Genomic DNA, 17,451 nt, shown 5'->3' with positions numbered 1-17,451 from the left:
AATATTCTTTGGGAGTGAGCTCTCAAGCTCCAATGACATCGGTGACAGGTCGATGACGTCGGCGGGCAGTCGTGGATCGACGATTAGTCTCTCCCGTCTCCGTCATCGTAAGCCTCCCATCACCAGTTAACTTGTCACCAGCTTTTGTCATAAAATGTCATACGATAAGCTTGCTCTCGCCGGTAAGTGAACAGTTGGCGGCGGTGCTTTCGCATCCCGGCCCGTCCACCTCTTGAGATGTGATGGAAATCTCCGGCTTGCCAGTTGTCGGGGCCCGCGTCTGGGTCCGGAGCCGATGTAAGACAACAGCACCCCCTCCGTCGATCCGGACGTTGTGCTCATCATCATCTAAGTATTAGTCGAGCTTAGAGAGCTCAACTCACTCTGCCACAGCTTACATATTCTAAACGAAGAATCAATCAGGTCCCGCATGGTACACACGATATTTCGTACAAGATTTATCTAAAGCCAGCTCGAACCAAAGCCTCGCGATGAATACCACAACGGTTGCCATCTGTTTAGCCACAGGCAATGCAACCTCCAACTCATCCCATCTCCACAAACCATCTCATTCCAAATGCCAACGCCGCTCAACTCTCATTGGTCTACCCCGCCCATCGACACCGAAAGCCAAGACACTCTTTACCCCAACAGCGTGGAGTGTGGTGCTTGACCGGACGAGGGGGATGGAGAAGCACGGCTCCGATTCGGCCTCGACATGTGCCGCCGAGCTCCGGCGACCCGCGATTTGCCCGTTTCTACCGGTGGTCGTCCCGTCTTTGCTCTCGAGATGGCGATTGGTGCTGAACCCCCGCATAACCCATCGACAATTCGATTGGAGAACCCGAATTGCATAACGTATGGTGTGATGTCGCGCAAACTTTCGCCTTTTCCACGGCCCGCGCGCTGGTGGTGTGGTGGTTGATGTCGGAAGGGCGTATAAGACATGCCCAAGACCCCTCTTCGACCCCGCGATCGAAAGTGTTGTAGATGTAGTAAACAAACTTCCTCCTTTTTGCTGTTGAAATCAACGTTGGAAGAACTTCAGAAATGGCACCATCCGCAACAGAGACAGCTGCCGCAAAGGCCGAGGACCTCAAGGCAAAGGGCTTGCCTTCGAAAGAAGTATCAAAGGAAGCAGTATACGCAGACGACTTTCCGCCCCTGGATGAGGAGCTCCCGGAAGTAAGGACAGACCACAGGGAACCCCTCAAGGCTACGGGTGTCCTTGACCAATTCGAGCACTTTGAAGTGACGCCCGTCATCGGCCGCGAGTACCCGACCCTCGATCTCAAGGAGCTGCTGCGCGCGCCCAACTCTGACGAACTCCTTCGAGACCTAGCAATCACCAGTGAGCAACGCTCTCCACTAAGAAACTTAACCCGTGCTGAAACAAATCTGCCACAGTCTCGCAGCGCGGTGTCGTATTCTTCCGCAAGCAGGATAACATTGACAACGATCTCCAAAAGGAACTCGTCCAGCGCCTTGGCGAGCTTTCAGGGAAGCCCTCGACTTCGAAGCTCCACATCCACCCCGTCAACAACTCGGGGCGCGGCGATACAAAGGACGATGAGATCAGCGTCATCTCGTCGGCGCAGGCCAAGAGGCTGGGCATACATCGCTTCCTGAACTATACCAAGAAGCAGACGCAGAGGTCGCAATGGCATTCCGACATCACGTTTGAGCCCGTGCCGAGCGACTATGCGCTTCTACGTCTTACGCAGCTACCAAAGACGGGAGGAGGTAAACAATTTCGGGTAATGGTCGACAGTATTGCGTACACTTGTACTGACGAAACGTTAGACACGCTGTGGGCCTCGGGCTACGAAGTGTACGACCGGATATCGAAGCCGCTCCAAAAGTTCTTCGATGGCATGACAGCCACGTACGCACAACCAGGCTTCAACGCAGCAGCCGAAAAGAACGGCTTCAAGCTCTACTCCGAAGCACGCGGCGCGCCCGAAAACGTCGGCGAGCTCTTGGAGGCCATCCACCCGGTGATCCGCACGAACCCGGTAACGGGCTGGAAGAGCGTCTTCGCCGTGGGTCTCCACGTACAGAAGATCAACGGCCTCTCGGACGAGGAGTCGAAGCACTTCCTCGACTGGTTCGTGCAGCTCATCATCGAGAACCACGACCTGCAGGTGCGACACCGCTGGCAGAACCCCAACGACGTCGCCATCTGGGACAACCGCTCGGCCTACCACGCCGCGACGCCGGATTACATCGTGGAAGGCCTCGGGGAGAGACAAGGGTCTCGTGCCGTGAGTCTCGGGGAGAGGCCATACTTTGACCCTCAGAGTCAAAGCAGACGGGAGGCCCTGCGGGCCGAAGCCATTGCTGCTTTGAAGGCGGATTACAGCTCATGAAGGTTGTTTCCGGAACCAAACGACTTGTTTCTCTGGATGGTCGTGCTCTTGAGCTTTGGTATGAGGAATAAGAGCACGATGGGCTCACTTTCCTATTCGGGGAGCAGTTTACCGTAGCAGTCAAAACAATGATTTTCCCCCAGAGAAGAGGAAGAAGCGGTTTCAGTCTGCCCTATCGTGATTCGGGAGTGACTCCCGACGATCTTTCAGCTGTGCCTGTATCAAGTAGACTTTATCCCCACTTAGGGGTTGAGGGTCAAGATCAGACGAGGTCGCCAGTACGAGACTTCTGATACTGGACCCTCCCATCGGTTCTCTTTAGAGTTCAGAGCCAATCTCAAGACCGTCGCATCTGCTGGTCAGACATGGCACGGGCGGCACACTCAGACCCTGAGAATGTCGGCCGGATGATCTTCCTGCTTCTCCATCTTCTTCTCTGCATAGAAGGACCTGTTTCCTGTCGACTAGTCAGTCGGGTAAGGTCCCGATGCATAGATACTGCTGACTGTCGCAGCCGTCCCCGTATTCTGCCCTCCGAGCTCGACTCGGCCGGCTGGCGGTGCATTGAATCATTTTGCCGTTCGGTAACGCGTAGATCATACACAGAGCTCGAGTCGGGTGGTTCAGACGGCGATCTAGGCCTTTTGCGACGTGGGCTTGACGCCAGACGCGCGCGTTTCAAAGGACCTCTGAGGATCTTTGGTAAACCGTCCGAGTCATCTCTACTCTATAGACAATCTTCTTTATCGTGAGATGGAAGATGTCGTTTTTGGCATTGACCCGGCGGCCATATCGAAGCTTTGAGGGGTACTATACGAGGTGGTATTGGCGCCTTGACGTGAGGTTTGGTTCTGCCCGGGTCTTTCTCGTTTTTACACCATTGTTGCATCAGAAGGGGTCAATGTTCCTGTTTAGTCGAAGCCAGCGCTTCTCAAAGTAGATCTGTTATTGCAATTGTCGCTGTGTCGTAGGAAGACGTGGGCCAGCAAAGGACGGTTCGATGCTTGGCCACTCCATCCATAAGATTTCGAGGATAGAACAGTGAGTGGCTGAATAGGGTTGTCTTCCCCTCCACAGCCACGGTTGCCGGGAGCGGCAGTATCCCTGTGACAGCAGCCAGCAGCACGTAAGCGGTTCATCAATCTCCTGCGGCTGGCGTGGGAGAGTCGGTTTGGGACAGACGAGCACCGATCCCCTGGTGGTCCCTCCGTGGGCCAGTCTTAGTCGGCAGAGCCGACATGGGTGAGGGTTGTGAGTCGTGACTTTCCACTAGGTTGGTAGTCTGACATTGTCAAAGTGTCCAACCGGGAACCAACGATGAGCGAGTTCTCCCGAGCAGAAAGCCGCGAGAGTTTTGGGGGAAATGTTCTAGACGCCTTGGATGGCACCATGTCCGGATGCCAACGCTGTACATTGGTCTACATGATGGAAAATTAAGCTCACAGAGACGCATCGATGAGACGGCGTTGGCTGTGCTGATGTCGCAATGGCAGGAATCAGCCAAGCGTAGCGGCAACTGTAAATCGTGCGGCTAGTACTCCGTCGATGTTCGTAGACTAGTAGACTATCGCAGTAAGCTATAGCCTATGAGGATGAGGCAGAATACGAGGCGGAAAGTTTCAGTGGGCAATCTTCATGTCGCTTGTGCCGTGACCTACTTTACTCGGGAGCTTATTGAGAAGTGGAAATGAGGACCGGAAGAGGAAAGGGTGAATAGATGAAAATTGAACAAGGCAAAGTGGGAAGAAATCAGGTTTTCAAGATTGGCAACCTCGAGTAAGTTGTAATGAAGCATCTGCTACGGATACTTCCAGTGATGGTATTCGTACTGCGATACGTACAGTGCTTACCAAATCACACGCTTCCTATGAAGCATTGCGTAGGAACCTGAGGTGAGGCCCAAGTCAGTGTTATTTTTGGGAGACGACGGGTCGCTGCATTCCTCCCGAACTGACCTGCAGACTGCAGACAGCCCAGCACAATGAGCCCACCCCGCCCGGAGCCTCGTCCGCGTCAGTCGCTTAGCTTCAGGGGCATCGCAGTCAGATACGTCCCGAGACAGCCCAAAGAAGAGGGGGGGAGACCCCTGGACGCACAGTGTCTCGCCTGCCGCTTGTCTTTTCTTTTGGTAAATTCAGCAATGTCTCACCTCTGGGCCTCTGGCTGGCAAGGTCCTCCCTCACTTCCACCTTGAACTCACTCACTCTTCAGGTCATTCTCACTCATGCATTCGTCACTCACTCGCTCAAAAGTCTAATGTATTTCAGGCCTGCCAGACGACCCGAGCGTACGAGTAGAGTCCAACAAGGCAAGCAGAGAAAGTCAACTGAACCGACGACTCTATATACCCTCCTCTTCGATCTGCCCCTATGTCGGACCCTGTGGATCGCAAGCCGGAGCTGAAACGCTCTCACCACGCAAGGCCGTTGTCACCCCTAGGCCTGCCCGCACCAAAAATGGTCCGAGACGGAGAGTCTCAGAGGTCGCTCCTGGCCGGCCGAGTAGTCTCATGCCTGCTCTTTGTCTTCTGCAGTTTGCTCGACTACCGTAACTCTGCTGATCTGGCTTTGGCTTCGACCCGAATGCCTGGGAAACTATCGTATCTGTCTCTCCTAGGATGGCCCTCGCGATAGACGACGACAAAGTTGTTGTCGTTGCCGCCCGTCTGACGCATCCAAACTCCATGTCCCGTCGGTGTGAATATCTCATCTGTCCGATCTAGCTAGTCCTCCATGATTCATCGGCGTTCCTCGAGCTTGTCCACGAGTGGGAATACAATGAGCGAAACAGTGGTGTCCGTACGATTACCTCGGCACATATAGCCGCCTAACGACTCGGCGACGCTCATAATCAGTCCTCCAATATTGAAAGGGTGAGAACATACTCCAGGCCTCCTCATCAGTCACCACTTCACTCAACGCACCAATCGCACGCATCAAGGCAGACCAGTCCAGACTGAAAGATCGACTGCCCTCATCACGGCCCGGACATGACACCACGACCACAAACATGTAACCAAACCGGCACCCATCATCACAAACCCCCTGCCAGAGTGGCCAGTGACCAGTCATCACACAAAATATTTCCGTACCCCGGTTGCTTCTCTCCACCGCCTGCAACCACTTCAGCCGCGGCCATATTGGTTCAAGGGCCGGCTATCCAAACTCCAACCAATGCTCTGGCCTGAGTGGCCTTTGCCCACCCCCGTCTCAGCGGGACACTCTCCCGAAAATCTGGGGCTGCCGGCAGCTTCCAAGGCCGCAGAGACCAGAATGCGGCCACCAACGGGGGGAGAGCTCTCACAGTGAGAGAGGGAGAGAGAAGAAAGGACATGGGTTCCTGCGTCTGTCGCCCGTCACAGATTCTAATCCACTTGTCACCCCTGGTTCATCAACCCCTGGGTCCTGGCCCGGTGCGCGGCCACATCGCGGCCACTTCTTGTCTTTCCCACACACTCTCTCGCCGGCCCCCTTCGCTCTCAGTCTGGCAGTCTGCCTCGTCCCCTTCATGGACCTGGTCGAGATCAACAGGGGTCGGTTGGCGTTGGTGGCCGGATGGCCCTGCCGGTATAAGGTCGAGTGACCCGCCATTTCGTCTCCCCCCTTGAGACATCTCGATCGCTTCCTTTGTCGTCTTTTGGATCTCGGAGCTTTTCATTTTGATATCGACATCAGCAATGACGAGCTAGATCTCGCATTGGTCGACGGGCTATCTCCAAGTGCGAGCCACCGGTGGCGTACGAATCGATATCACAGCAATAATCCAAACAAAAACTCATCTCGAAACACCGACGTCTCTCACTCTTTCTCAAGTCGTAAGAACGACTCATCAAATACCGCCTCAGAACCATCTTTCGCCAACTCGATCGACCATGTACTCATAAGCAAGTACATCTCACATCGAATCCAGCCTCTACGGCAAACGAACCCTCAAACACAACCATGCCGCCCCGGGCCTCTGGCACCGCTCCTTTCTTGGCCCTCCGCTCCGTTCACCTTGGTGCCTCTGCCTCCGCCCCAGCTGCAGCGGCAACAACAACCGCAGCAGCAAACACTACGATCCCGCCCTGGCTTGTCCTCCCGAGACCCGACCCGAACGAGTGGAATGGTGCCTCCGTCGTGCCCGTGGCCGTCCTCTCGGCCGTCGTGGCCACCGCCTTCGTCGCCATGCGCTTCTACACCCGCGCCAGGATCCTCCGCTCCGTCAAATGGGAAGACTGGACCATCCTCGCCTCCCTGATCTTTGCCATCGCCACCAGCGGAGGCATGATAACTCGTGAGTCAAAACCATCATCACGGAACTAGAACTCAAAGTCAACTAACAACCCCAGAACTCAACTTTGGCCTCGGCCAACACCTCTACTACTCCTACCCCTCCTTCGCCGCCTACATCGAAGCAGGCATCTTCACAAACCTCTTCTACTCCGTTAGCCTCACCCTGACAAAGATCTCCATCCTCCTCCTCTACATCCGCATCCTCACCTACGACTCCATCCGTCTCCTCGGCAAGATCCTCCTCGGCGTCGTCGTCCTCTCCCACGCCTGGATCATCGCCAGCATCCTCACCACATGCGTGCCCCTCCGCTCCGCCTGGGACTATGATCCCCTCAATCCGCCCGTCTACTGCCACCCCATCTCCGTCTTCTGGGGTAACGCATGCCTCCACCTCGCCACCGACTTTCTCATCTTCCTTCTGCCTCTGCCCGTCATCCACACCATGCGCCTCCCCCGCCGGCAGAAGACGGGTCTGTACATCATCTTCTGCCTCGCCTTCCTGTAAGTCCTCCTCTGTCTTCGAAGCATTCAAAAGACTAATAACACCTCCAGCGTCTGCGCAATCTCCATAGTCCGCCTCGTCCGCCTCTTCCACACAGACGAGACCCCCCTCCAAGTAATGGACGTAACCTGGTCCGCCGTCCGCATCGCCAACCTAACCTGCGTTGAAGTCCATGCCGCCATCGTAACAGCCTGCCTCACCACCCTCAAACCCTTACTATGCCGTCTCTTCCCCCGCTTCATGGCCTCCGCAACCGGCAACAACACAGCCGGCGGCGGCATCATGTACAGCTCCTACAGCTCCTACGCCGCCGCCGCAGCAGACGCCGCCCGCCGCGACGAGTGGGAAAAGAACTTCTCCCACGGCGACCCGGAAATGCACTACCAGCGTCCCCTGACCATCGGCACAAAATCGAACCGCCCGCGCGTGCAGAGGGATACCTTTGCCAGCTTGGACGATCTCAAGTTCTCACCTTACGAAGAGGCGGAGCACGACGAGCACGTCGACGTGTTGACGGCGATGAAGCCAGCCGCACCGGCAAGGAGCAGCCTGTGGGGCGGTAGTCGAGGCAGCCGTGACGAGTTCCGGCTGGCAGAAGTCGATGCCGGTGCGCCGTTGCGGTGGCCGTCCACGCTCGTGAGGAAGTCGAGGCTTCAGCCGCTGCAGGGCGCAAAGACGCGCGGGTCAATGCTGCGGTACGCTCAGAGCGTGCGGTCCATGCGCTTCAGCTCGGCTCCCATGCCTGAGAATCGGATTGAATGAATTACATGTATAACAGGAAATGGCAAGGCGTTCATATCGACAGGCGAAGACCTTGGGGGAGGCATTTTAGCAGCGAATCATTAACATTCGCAAGTCGCATAACCGACCAAGCAACAACAGAGAGCCACTGAGCTTTTTGACAGCACCAGCATCACATACTTCAAACGGCGTTGGAACGGCAAAAAACATGCGTGGGAGGGTATCATGTGTTGTATACCCATTCAGCGCAGGGCGCAGCTGTTCATAGTACTACGAATAATGACATTTTCCCAAAGCCATCAGTCCACTTCCTTATTTTGTGGCGCCTGCATTCGCCCGCGATCCTCTCCTGACAATCTAGATTTTCCACTTTGAGGGATGAGTTAGCAAATCGTGCATTAGTCTCACAAAGACGAACTGTATCTTGCTTACCTGCTTCTAAATCAAGCCCCCTTCCTCCACTGTCTCATTGGCATGACGACTTTCTCGCCTGCCTTGTTTAATCACCTATGCCATCCGCTGACACAGGATTCAAGCATATCTGGTTTCTTATCGACCACTTGCTTAAGAGATGAGATCGGCCACGTTCATAGGCATCTCATCAATCTGGGTAGAGTAGTACACTAAGAATCTCAATCAGTATCGCAGTAAGTCAACAGGCCAAGAGCAAACACTCACACTCGATATCCCGCAGAATGCGCACGTCTTCGCTAGTAACGAAGTTGATGGCAACACCCTTACGTCCGAAGCGACCACTACGACCGATACGGTGGATGTAGTTCTCACGGTTGCTCGGGAGGTCGTAGTTGATGACCAAACTGACCTGCTGCACGTCGATACCACGCGCCCACACATCGGTCGAGATGAGCACACGGCTGTTGCCCTGGCGGAAGTCCTGCATAATGCTGTCGCGTTCCTTTTGCGGCATGTCACCGTGCATACTGCTGACGGTGAAGTTGGCCTCGCGCATCTTGTCCGTCAACCAATCGACCTTTCTACGGGTGTTGCAGAAAATGACGGCCTGTGTAATGGTCAGGGTGTCGTAGAGATCGCACAGGGTATCAAACTTCCAGTCCTCCTTCTCGACGGCAATAAAGTACTGCTTCAATCCTTCGAGGGTCAACTCGTCACGCTTGACGAGGATACGAACGGGGTCGGTCATAAACTTGGTCGTCATGTCGAGGACATCGTACGGGAGGGTAGCGCTGACGACGACGACCTGTGTCGCGGGGGGCAGGTATCGGTAGACGTCGTAGATCTGCTCGCGGAAACCGCGGTTGAGGAGCTCGTCGGCCTCGTCGAGAACGAGCATCTTGATGTGGCGCGTACGCAGGTGACGGCGACGGATCATATCGGCGACACGGCCAGGGGTGCCGGAGACGATGTGCTGGCCGTAGTCGAGCTTGCGGATATCCTCGCCCACGTTAGTGCCGCCGATACAGGCGTGGCACTGGACGTTCATGTAGTCGCCGAGAGCCATGACGACGGACTGAATCTGGGTCGCGAGTTCGCGGGTCGGGGAGAGGACGAGGGCCTGGGTCTCGCGCACCGCCGTGTCGATAACCTGGAGCATGCTGATCGAGAAGGTCGCCGTCTTACCCGTACCGGACTGGGCCTGGGCGATGGTGTCGCGACCCTTGCAGACCTGGACAATAGCGCGGGACTGCACGGCCGAGGGCGATTCGTAGCCATAGGCGTAGATGCCACGGAGGAGGTTCTCTAGATGTGGGATGTCAGTATGCGCCGTATCAATGGCATTAAGTGTAGTAGTGATTAGTGCTGGACAGCCTTACCCTTCAGAGACATGGACTCAAAGGTCGGGTGGACCGTCACTTCCTTGGAGGTCGAAAACTCCATCCTCTCCTCCGCCTTACGGTCGATTCCGCTTCCTTCCGCCATGATGATGGTCTTGTTGGGTGGTTTGGCGAGTGATGGTGCCGCTTAGACGATTTGTCGCGATGGTGCGTGTGTTGGAGGATGGTTTGCAGGCGGACGGTGCAAGCAATGGAAGTAATGGAAATTTTAGAGGGGCGCGCTGAAGCTTCGACGGCGCAACTGCATGTCAGTAGCCGTAGCGCTGAAAGTCTGTCTTCCGTCCAGTGTCTTTCCAGTGGAGGTTCTAGAGCCGTCCGGGACGGAAGATCTTCGATGCCGGCATGGTGGAAATTTGGTTGTTTTGACACAGGGTGACTCTGGTTTCCACAGTGCTCTGAGCAGCTTGCAATGGCAAAAAACCCAAAGCTAACGCGACCTTATTCGGTGGACCACTCGCCAGCAAACGAACGTCCTGTCGAGAAAGGCTGCGACTTTGATTTTTCCTTCCAAAGCCTCGCCCCCTTCAGCCTCTGCCAGTCCCCCGAAACCGGCAGCCTATCCCAGCCCGCTCTCTACATAACCAAGCGCGCCCGACGGCGACGAACGACGACACAATGGGCGTAATCGAAGAGCAGCGCTACCTACACGAGGACCTCGAGCGCCTCGAGCAAGGCATCGCAGACCGCATCAGCGAAGAACCAAAACACATCCGCGACCGCCTGAACCGCGACCACGAAATCGGCCAGCTCCTCGACCAGATCCAGTCCCAGTCCGTCAAGCTCCTCGATATCTACCGCGACGCCGACGGCCAGCGCGGCCGCGAGATCCAGACCATCGGCACAGGCGACCCCTTTGAGGAGTTCTACAGCCAGCTCAAGACGGCGCGCGAGCACCATGCCAAATACCCAAACGAACAGGCCGAGAACTCGGAGGTGCGGTACCGCGTCAAGAAGCTCGACGACGGGGAAGTCATGCCTTACATTGTCGACCGTCTGTTCACGGGCGAGGAAGGCTTCGGCCGCTTCTTTGACCTGCACACCTCCCACGAGGCCTACCTCAACCTCCCCAACGTCAAGCGCCTGTCGTATTTGCAGTATCTCGAGGTCTTTGACAACTTCGCACCAGGCTACGGTGGCCTGAAGCGCGGCGAGAAGCTGACGGATCAGTACTTCAAGTACGTCGGCGAGCTGGCGTCGTACCTCGAGTCCTTTATGCGCCGCACGCGGCCGCTCGAGAACCTTGACAAGGTGTTCCTAGAGTTCGACGGCGACTTTGAGGCGGCGTGGGAGAAGGACGAGGTGTCGGGTTGGCAGAAGGAGACGAGCAGTGGCAGTGGTGGTGCGAACGGTACTGCAAAGGAGACCAGCTCAGCAGACGCCATATGGTGCGACGACTGCGAAAAAGAGTTCAAGAACGAAAACGTCTACAAAGCACATATGACGGGACGCAAGCACATCAAGGCCGCCGAGGCGAGGAAAGCACGCCGCGAGGAAGAAGGCGAGGAAGAAACTAGCGGCGGCAGCACAAACAAGGTATCAGCAACGAGGCTGAAGGAACGAGCCGTCGCAGAGCGTGAGTACCGCGTCAAACGCCTCGCGGCAGCAATGAGCACGGAACGCGGCGACACGCGCGTAAACGTCGAGCGCAGACAAGGCATGACGGAGCGCGAGCGCCAGCAGGAGCTGGAAAACATAATGAACCTGTCGTACTCGGCGCCCGGCAGCGGCATGGCACACCACAACGGCGGCGGCGCAGACGGCGAAGACGACGACGAAGACGGCGAGGACGGCGAGGAGAAGATTTACAACCCGCTCAAGCTGCCCCTCGCGTGGGACGGTAAGCCGATCCCCTTCTGGCTGTACCGTCTGCACGGTCTGGGCGTCGAGTTCCCCTGCGAGATTTGCGGTAACTTTGTCTACATGGGTCGGCGGGCGTTCGATAAGCATTTCAACGAGGCGAGGCACGTTCACGGGTTGCGGTGTCTCGGTATTACGAATACCAGTCTGTTCCGCGATATTACGAGCATCGAGGAGGCGGTGAATCTGTGGGACAAGATCCAGCGGGAAGCGAAGAAGACCAAGGTCGATGAGGGGAGCGTGGTGCAGATGGAGGATGCGGAGGGGAATGTTATGCCTGAAAAGGTGTACTACGATTTGCAGAAGCAGGGTCTTTTGTAAATGGAGTGATACTACCTTTCTCAGAGTAATCAGGGAAAAGGGGGAAGATGGGGGGCGTGGTGTACAAGTATTCCAAAGGCGACGGGGAGACACGACGATCGTAGACTCGCTATGGAGATTGTAAAAATGTAGATATCAACAGCACTTACTCTGCGGGTGCATTAAATGTCAGGGGTAGCCAAAATTACGGCGATTACGATCATAGAATGATATCTTTGAGGGCCTCTGAGCATCGGTATTTGAAGGCGACGTGATCCTTTGTTTGGCAAAATCCTAGAGGCAGAAAAGGCAGAAACGTTGGTTCCTTGTCCAACATCGGCGAGGCCGGAAACTTGCTAGCAAATGGATGAGTTTGTTCATCGACTTGGAACATGCATAATGTGCCTCTTCAGGTATAATCGAGATCTCAAGCCAGAGACTATAGATGCTACACACATAGCAGATGATTTGTCCTCCTCAGTTCCCCATCTCGGATCTAAGGACTAGCCAAAACACGAGCAGGCCTGAAACAGAATTAGTCACTTAGGAGACGATGAAGACGGAAGATTTGTACGACTGTTTCAACATGAGCCATCTTTTGGAGGCTACAATATATGGGTAGTTGTCTATGTGGTGTTCCCCATTCTAAGGGATCTATCTCTTTGTACAGTACCGCCTGGGTGGTTCTTTTTCTCGCTCAAAAACATTCACTTTCCCCTAGTTGCCCCTGTGTACTTTTTTGTCTTCCCTTTGCGATCTTTCCCTGTTGACCGTTTGACCCAAATCCCCAAGTAATTCCGTTTGGGCTATTCCAAATGTCGCTGCTGAAAATGACAAAAACCCGCCTGTAGGTAGTATCCTGGTGGCCCAAAAACACAAAGGAAATGGAGCTCATTGGCTGCCGCCGTCGCTTTTCATCCACATTAAGTTCTGTCCTGTAGTTCGTCCCCTGGTGTGTATATTGCTGGTGTCCGTTTGCCGGAACACAAAAAACAAAATTGCTGTTCATCCATGGCTGGATATCTTTCATTCATCTCCAAAATCGTGAACGAATCTCGATGGTCTTTAATCTAGTCCTCGAAAAGACCAGACATCTCCTCAAGAAGCTGGTCAGCGGTAGGGCGCTCAGCGGCGTCCATGCGCATGATGCGGTTGATGAAGTGAGAGGCTGTGCGGAAGTCGAGAGGCTCAACCTTGCGGCCGACAGTCAGTGCCTTGGCGGCCATGGCCTTGCCGGGGCGCGCCCGCTCAAGGTAGGTCTCGGGGATGGCACCAAAGCGTCGAGACTGCTGGCGAAGGACCTCAAAGATGTAGCTGCGGTCGTGGTAGCGAGCGTTGGTAGGGCGGAAGGGGTTGTAGTCGCCGCCGTGGAGAAGGGCGATCATCATGGAGCCAAAGGCCCAGATATCGCTGGCAGTTCCCCAGGGAACCTCCATGAGCACCTCAGGACTGGTCCAGATGGGAGCACCGATGAGGAAACCTTTGGTAGCGACGTCAGAGTCAACCGAATAGGAAGCCCCGAGGTCACCGATCTGAACATCGGAAAAGCGAAGGTCGGGGTCAGCCTCAGAGGCCGAAGCATAGTTGACGAGGATGTTGTCGGGCTTGATATCGGTGTGGACGTAGCCATCCTTGTGGAGGGTGGAGAGGCCACGGAGAACAGCGCGAGCAACGAAGCGAATCTCGCGGTTGGTCAAAGGCTTCTTGATTGTTGCGTTCAAGAGGTGATCGTCCATATGCTGGAGCACAATCATCGGGGCATCTTGCTGGATCTCGTCGATGACGGGGCGGAGGAAAGGGTTGCCCTGAAATTTGCGAAGGACGTTGTGCTCGTTCTGGGCTCCGGAGATACCCTGAACGCCCTTGACGATGGACTTGTTACCCATAGGGTTGCTGGAAATGATATTAGTGCTTTGCCCCTTTGGAAACTGTGCTTGTGATGTGCTTACGTTGCGATCCAAACGCCCTCACGGATCTTCTTCTGAATGGTGTATCGGCTAGCATTGCCGAGCAGGATCTGGCCGATCTCGAGGGACGGAGTCCCAAAGGCGGAAGTGAGACCTCGGGGGATCATGTTGTTGATGTGTGTGTTGGTTGAGAGAATGGATCTCTATCCAAGAAAAGGCTGCGGTAAGATAGTCTTCGGCGGTTTCGCGTCGTCGAAGTTCACTTCTTTATGTGACAGCTTGCAGAGGCTGTCGAAGAAGAAACTGGTCGATAATGGTCATTAGGTGATATATGCCCGATCGAAGTTTGTGGAGAAAGCGTCTAGCACGAGATTCCAGTCATCAGGGTGGAATCTTGTCTAGACAAAAGCCGGTTGAAAGTGTCTAAGATGGGCGCAATCGATGGTCTCGAATCGATGTCGAAGAGGGGAAGACGCAGATACGTAGGTTGAGTTGGTTGTCGGAGTGAGAGTGATAGAATGGAAGCAAGTTGAGTCGGAGGAGCAACGCTTCTTTAACGGGCGGTCGGGTACTTTCAGGCGGTACCTGTGGAAAAAAGCTAAGACAACCACCTCAAGGGCAGGCCGCAGACCGCAGGGCAGGGAGTGGCATGGCGTGGGAGAAGGGGGTGGTGTGTGATGGAAGTGGTGGGGGTGTGATATGCAGACAGGGGTGTGGAGGGGTCCGGATCTTCCCACACACCCCAAGAGGCAAGCTTATTAGCGTAAGGTAGCTACGGAGTACGGATATCTGGCAGGCACTTTTTATCTCCGACTCCCACACTGGTGACTGTAGTCTGTCACTGTCCAGTGTCACACACTGTTTTTCTCTTTCCCTTTCGTCTTTCTCGGTGTGTGGCACACTGATCACTCAAGTCCCTCCAGCGCGTCTCTCTCTCTCATTCTCTCAGACCGTCCACACCGTCCCAGTGACTGGAAGGGAAGGAAGGACGAAAGAGTCCAGACTTCTGATTGCAGCGGGACGCGCGAGCCGGACTTGGCAGCGACCGGCAGGGGTGGCGAGGTACGTACTGATATTCGTGTACACTACTCCGTATTTCGAACACAGTATTTTGAGTAATAGCCGTACTTTATTAGATCGTTTCTCAGATGGTGTTTGACAAGACGAGACGAGGGGGAGACACGCACGAAATAGAAAAGATACGTCTCTCTACTACCTATCTATGGATAGAGCCCTGACTTCTCTCGCTCAGGTCAAGTCGCACACAGACAGACGGACAGGTGAAGGTGCCGGCTGGGCATCGAGGGCTGGAAATAGGACTTTAGCAGCTGCCGCCATCTCACCACCCTCACCATACTTCTTCACTCACTATTCAGTAACAAAGCTAGCTATGCGTGCCACGGGTCGAGCGCGACGGCGGTGAGGCAAATGAGTTCGCTCCAATTCTTCCTAGTTTCAACTTCCAGTGAGCCGGGGGGTTACAGTCACCCGGGTCCAGAATAATCACGGCACCTCCACCCACCATTATGGAAGGGGAAAAAAAAGATTTTTCTTAGTGCGACGGCACACTCACCTTATCCGCATACCGCCCTGCTTCATCCACCCCCACGGGTCGTCCTTCTCCTAGGGTTAACGTTCATGATGGAGGAGGGGCGGGGCCGGACTGTATGCTGAATGCTGATGGAGGGTGGCCTATCGGTCTGTCGGTCTATCGCCATAGAACGTGCAGCGGCCGTGGACTGTAGATTGCGGTCTAGATCACTCCTGGTGCTCACGTCGTCCCTCGCGGCGCGTCGACAGCTTCGAGACAGAAAAGAACCCATCGACATAGACCAACAGAGAGGGTAACCCAGGAGGGAAGGTCATCTGCGTGCGTCTGCTGGCAGCAGATCCAGGACAGGGAATCTTGGCGTCTCGAACAGCGACAGTGACAGACAGTCCTTCTCCAGCGAGATCCAGGTGCTCCATGATTGACCTTGGAACCCTTTGCCTTGGGATCGGCAAGGATGGGCCGTATTTGGAGATGCTCCCAGAATCCCATTATAGGGGTCCCCTCCTCCGGCCCAGGTACGCGCCCACACCCCTCTAGATCGCGAGTGCTAACTGGCCCTACTGGCTTTCTTTGCAATCCACGAGGACACCCTCAGTGACCATCAGTGTGTCCAGGTGGTAGATTGGTTGGCTGGCATGCCGCTGTCACCGAAGGACCGGATACTTGTGTCTGCATCCGTTACCTGCCCAGGTGGCCTGGTAGTATTCCGGCATGACCAGACGTCTTCGGCGCATACGGAGCTTTGAGCGCACCTGGTCGCTGTTGTCACGCAACTGCAGATAATTGCCCGGTTCGAGAGGTGGTGTGCTTCCTTTGGTGTTTCCTTTGCTGCCGCGCCGTCTCTGAATCAATCGGGTTCGGCAATCAACTGCCATAGTGGTGTGCGATGCTGCTGCAAACCGACTGCAGGCTGACTGCCTTACGGTGAGAATAGGTGGGTGATCTGAGATGTCAGTGGGTGGTGGGTGACTGATTAACTTCCAAAGTTAGAGATGAGGTGTGGGTAGCAAGCCGCCGCAGCCCGTATTCCACTACCCAAGCCATCCACAACGCCTTCAACGCCGTGGTCGGCAGGCCCCAAGCCGTAAAGCCGCAAGCGTTGAGCCAGTCAGTTGAGGAAGCTATTGGCTTTCTGGCTATACAGTCGATGGCCTTTTGCCAGGGAAACAAGCTGAGAAGTGTGTTGGTGGCTGTTTGTTCGGCTCTCATAGCTTCGCAGCAGTGAGCCAGCCTTCTGGCTTGGATGTTCCATTGCTTGGCTGCAGGTGGTGTACCTATGCAGTCTACACTCGCGCATACATTCCACCTCACACATGGTACCTGCTCGCGCAGCAGCACAAGGTTGAAGGGGGGGCTTTGTCGTGTCTCGGAAATTCGGTCAAGATTGTCGAGGGCACAGTCGAAAACGTGGGGTGAGAGGATTCCATTGGTGAGCCAGCCGTGCCAGCGTACTGTGTAACTATGTGTTACTGCTGCTCGCTCACGAGTCGGAAACAGGCGAACGTGGCAGACCTCATCGGATCAGCGAGAGCTAAGGGACCAGCGTCAATCCACGCGTGCCACGGGCATTGTGTGCCAATGGAAGACGCCAATTAACGGGCATTCTGTGGGTTTGTGACGGCGGATGCGGATTGAGCGGCGAATATGTCTCCAGACGTAGGGCGGGAGGCGAACTGATGTGCGCTGGGAACGACTGAAACTGGATACTCCGTACATACTTTCGTACAGCTCTAGCCCACAGCTCCAGTCCGTGTCTCTCGAAGCCTCCATCGGTGCGTCCGGTCACATCATTCTCTGGGCCTTTTGGTCATTTTAGGAGGGGAATCTTGGCTCGGGCATCTGGGGTGCGTTGCTCCTTGGCCTCTAGAGCTGCACAACTGCAGCCGACAGTCGCAGGTCGGTCAATCAATTGCTCGATTTCTGTCCTGTCGCACAGGCAGTGGCACTGCACTGACGCAACTCTTCGTATGACCGAGTGCCGTGCTTGGTACTAATTGGCACAGCCATGGAGGTTCTGATGAATACGTGAAATACGCAGTGTGCGTATGTGGCTCGGTAATCAGCGTAGGATGCGTAACTCTTCGTAATGGCAGGTGATATATGCTCTTGTCAGCATCAGTGAGGCTCTGTGCCCT

At 55.2% G+C, this 17,451-nt stretch overlaps 7 protein-coding genes across 7 annotated transcripts; 5 read left to right on the top strand and 2 right to left on the bottom strand.

Annotated features, from left to right (window-relative positions):
* The first annotated feature begins 46 nt into the window (after positions 1-46).
* On the top strand, positions 47-954 carry BDP55DRAFT_321306 (uncharacterized protein). Its single transcript, XM_060566770.1, has 2 exons — positions 47-297; positions 424-954. Exons 1-2 carry the CDS (start codon positions 243-245, stop codon positions 855-857), a joined length of 489 nt encoding a protein of 162 aa, XP_060425027.1. The 5' UTR covers positions 47-242; the 3' UTR covers positions 858-954.
* Positions 955-1,050: 96 nt separating this feature from the next.
* Positions 1,051-2,369, top strand: BDP55DRAFT_561364 (TfdA family taurine catabolism dioxygenase TauD; the record flags this gene model as incomplete). Its single annotated transcript, XM_060570076.1, has 3 exons — positions 1,051-1,351; positions 1,408-1,743; positions 1,804-2,369. 3 exons carry the CDS (start codon positions 1,051-1,053, stop codon positions 2,367-2,369), a joined length of 1,203 nt encoding a protein of 400 aa, XP_060425026.1.
* A 183-nt stretch (positions 2,370-2,552) lies between these two features.
* Positions 2,553-3,201, top strand: BDP55DRAFT_321308 (uncharacterized protein). Its single transcript, XM_060566771.1, has one exon. It carries the CDS (start codon positions 2,735-2,737, stop codon positions 3,119-3,121), a length of 387 nt encoding a protein of 128 aa, XP_060425025.1. The 5' UTR covers positions 2,553-2,734; the 3' UTR covers positions 3,122-3,201.
* Positions 3,202-6,310: 3,109 nt separating this feature from the next.
* Positions 6,311-7,907, top strand: BDP55DRAFT_697152 (uncharacterized protein; the record flags this gene model as incomplete). Its single annotated transcript, XM_060577653.1, has 3 exons — positions 6,311-6,644; positions 6,700-7,144; positions 7,196-7,907. 3 exons carry the CDS (start codon positions 6,311-6,313, stop codon positions 7,905-7,907), a joined length of 1,491 nt encoding a protein of 496 aa, XP_060425024.1.
* A 205-nt stretch (positions 7,908-8,112) lies between these two features.
* On the bottom strand, positions 8,113-9,958 carry BDP55DRAFT_677264 (DEAD/DEAH box helicase). Its single transcript, XM_060575877.1, has 3 exons — positions 9,680-9,958; positions 8,565-9,605; positions 8,113-8,509 (listed from the first exon to the last, which is right to left on the bottom strand). The coding sequence occupies exons 1-3, from the start codon at positions 9,783-9,785 to the stop codon at positions 8,451-8,453; spliced, it is 1,206 nt and encodes a 401-aa protein (XP_060425023.1). The 5' UTR covers positions 9,786-9,958; the 3' UTR covers positions 8,113-8,450.
* A 357-nt stretch (positions 9,959-10,315) lies between these two features.
* BDP55DRAFT_561448 (splicing factor 3a) lies at positions 10,316-11,878 on the top strand (the record flags this gene model as incomplete). The annotated part of the gene is made up of 1 exon (XM_060570081.1): positions 10,316-11,878. The coding sequence occupies one exon, from the start codon at positions 10,316-10,318 to the stop codon at positions 11,876-11,878; it is 1,563 nt and encodes a 520-aa protein (XP_060425022.1).
* Positions 11,879-12,430: 552 nt separating this feature from the next.
* BDP55DRAFT_677260 (serine/threonine protein kinase) lies at positions 12,431-14,318 on the bottom strand. Its single transcript, XM_060575876.1, has 2 exons — positions 13,807-14,318; positions 12,431-13,750 (listed from the first exon to the last, which is right to left on the bottom strand). The coding sequence occupies exons 1-2, from the start codon at positions 13,929-13,931 to the stop codon at positions 12,928-12,930; spliced, it is 948 nt and encodes a 315-aa protein (XP_060425021.1). The 5' UTR covers positions 13,932-14,318; the 3' UTR covers positions 12,431-12,927.
* Positions 14,319-17,451: the final 3,133 nt, after the last annotated feature.

This window comes from Colletotrichum godetiae (genome assembly GCF_030913485.1).
Source record: "Colletotrichum godetiae strain CBS 193.32 chromosome Unknown BDP55scaffold_51, whole genome shotgun sequence".
NCBI classification, from domain to species: domain Eukaryota; kingdom Fungi; phylum Ascomycota; class Sordariomycetes; order Glomerellales; family Glomerellaceae; genus Colletotrichum; species Colletotrichum godetiae.
Note: the sequence above shows the minus strand (reverse complement) of the source record. Positions and strands in the feature narration are given on the sequence as shown.

Excerpts from the sequence above, each read along its gene's own strand:
- BDP55DRAFT_677260 (XM_060575876.1), bottom strand. The coding sequence starts at position 13,931 with ATGATCCCCCGAGGTCTCACTTCCGCCTTTGGGACTCCGTCCCTCGAG. Across the intron at positions 13,751-13,806 it reads GAGGGCGTTTGGATCGCAAC|CAACCCTATGGGTAACAAGT; the intron begins GTAAGCACATCA and ends TATCATTTCCAG.
- BDP55DRAFT_321306 (XM_060566770.1), top strand. The coding sequence starts at position 243 with ATGGAAATCTCCGGCTTGCCAGTTGTCGGGGCCCGCGTCTGGGTCCGG. Across the intron at positions 298-423 it reads CGTCTGGGTCCGGAGCCGAT|GTCCCGCATGGTACACACGA; the intron begins GTAAGACAACAG and ends AGAATCAATCAG.
- BDP55DRAFT_321308 (XM_060566771.1), top strand. The coding sequence starts at position 2,735 with ATGGCACGGGCGGCACACTCAGACCCTGAGAATGTCGGCCGGATGATC.
- BDP55DRAFT_677264 (XM_060575877.1), bottom strand. The coding sequence starts at position 9,785 with ATGGCGGAAGGAAGCGGAATCGACCGTAAGGCGGAGGAGAGGATGGAG. Across the intron at positions 9,606-9,679 it reads TGAGTCCATGTCTCTGAAGG|AGAACCTCCTCCGTGGCATC; the intron begins GTAAGGCTGTCC and ends TCCCACATCTAG. Across the intron at positions 8,510-8,564 it reads CATTCTGCGGGATATCGAGT|TGTACTACTCTACCCAGATT; the intron begins GTGAGTGTTTGC and ends TGAGATTCTTAG.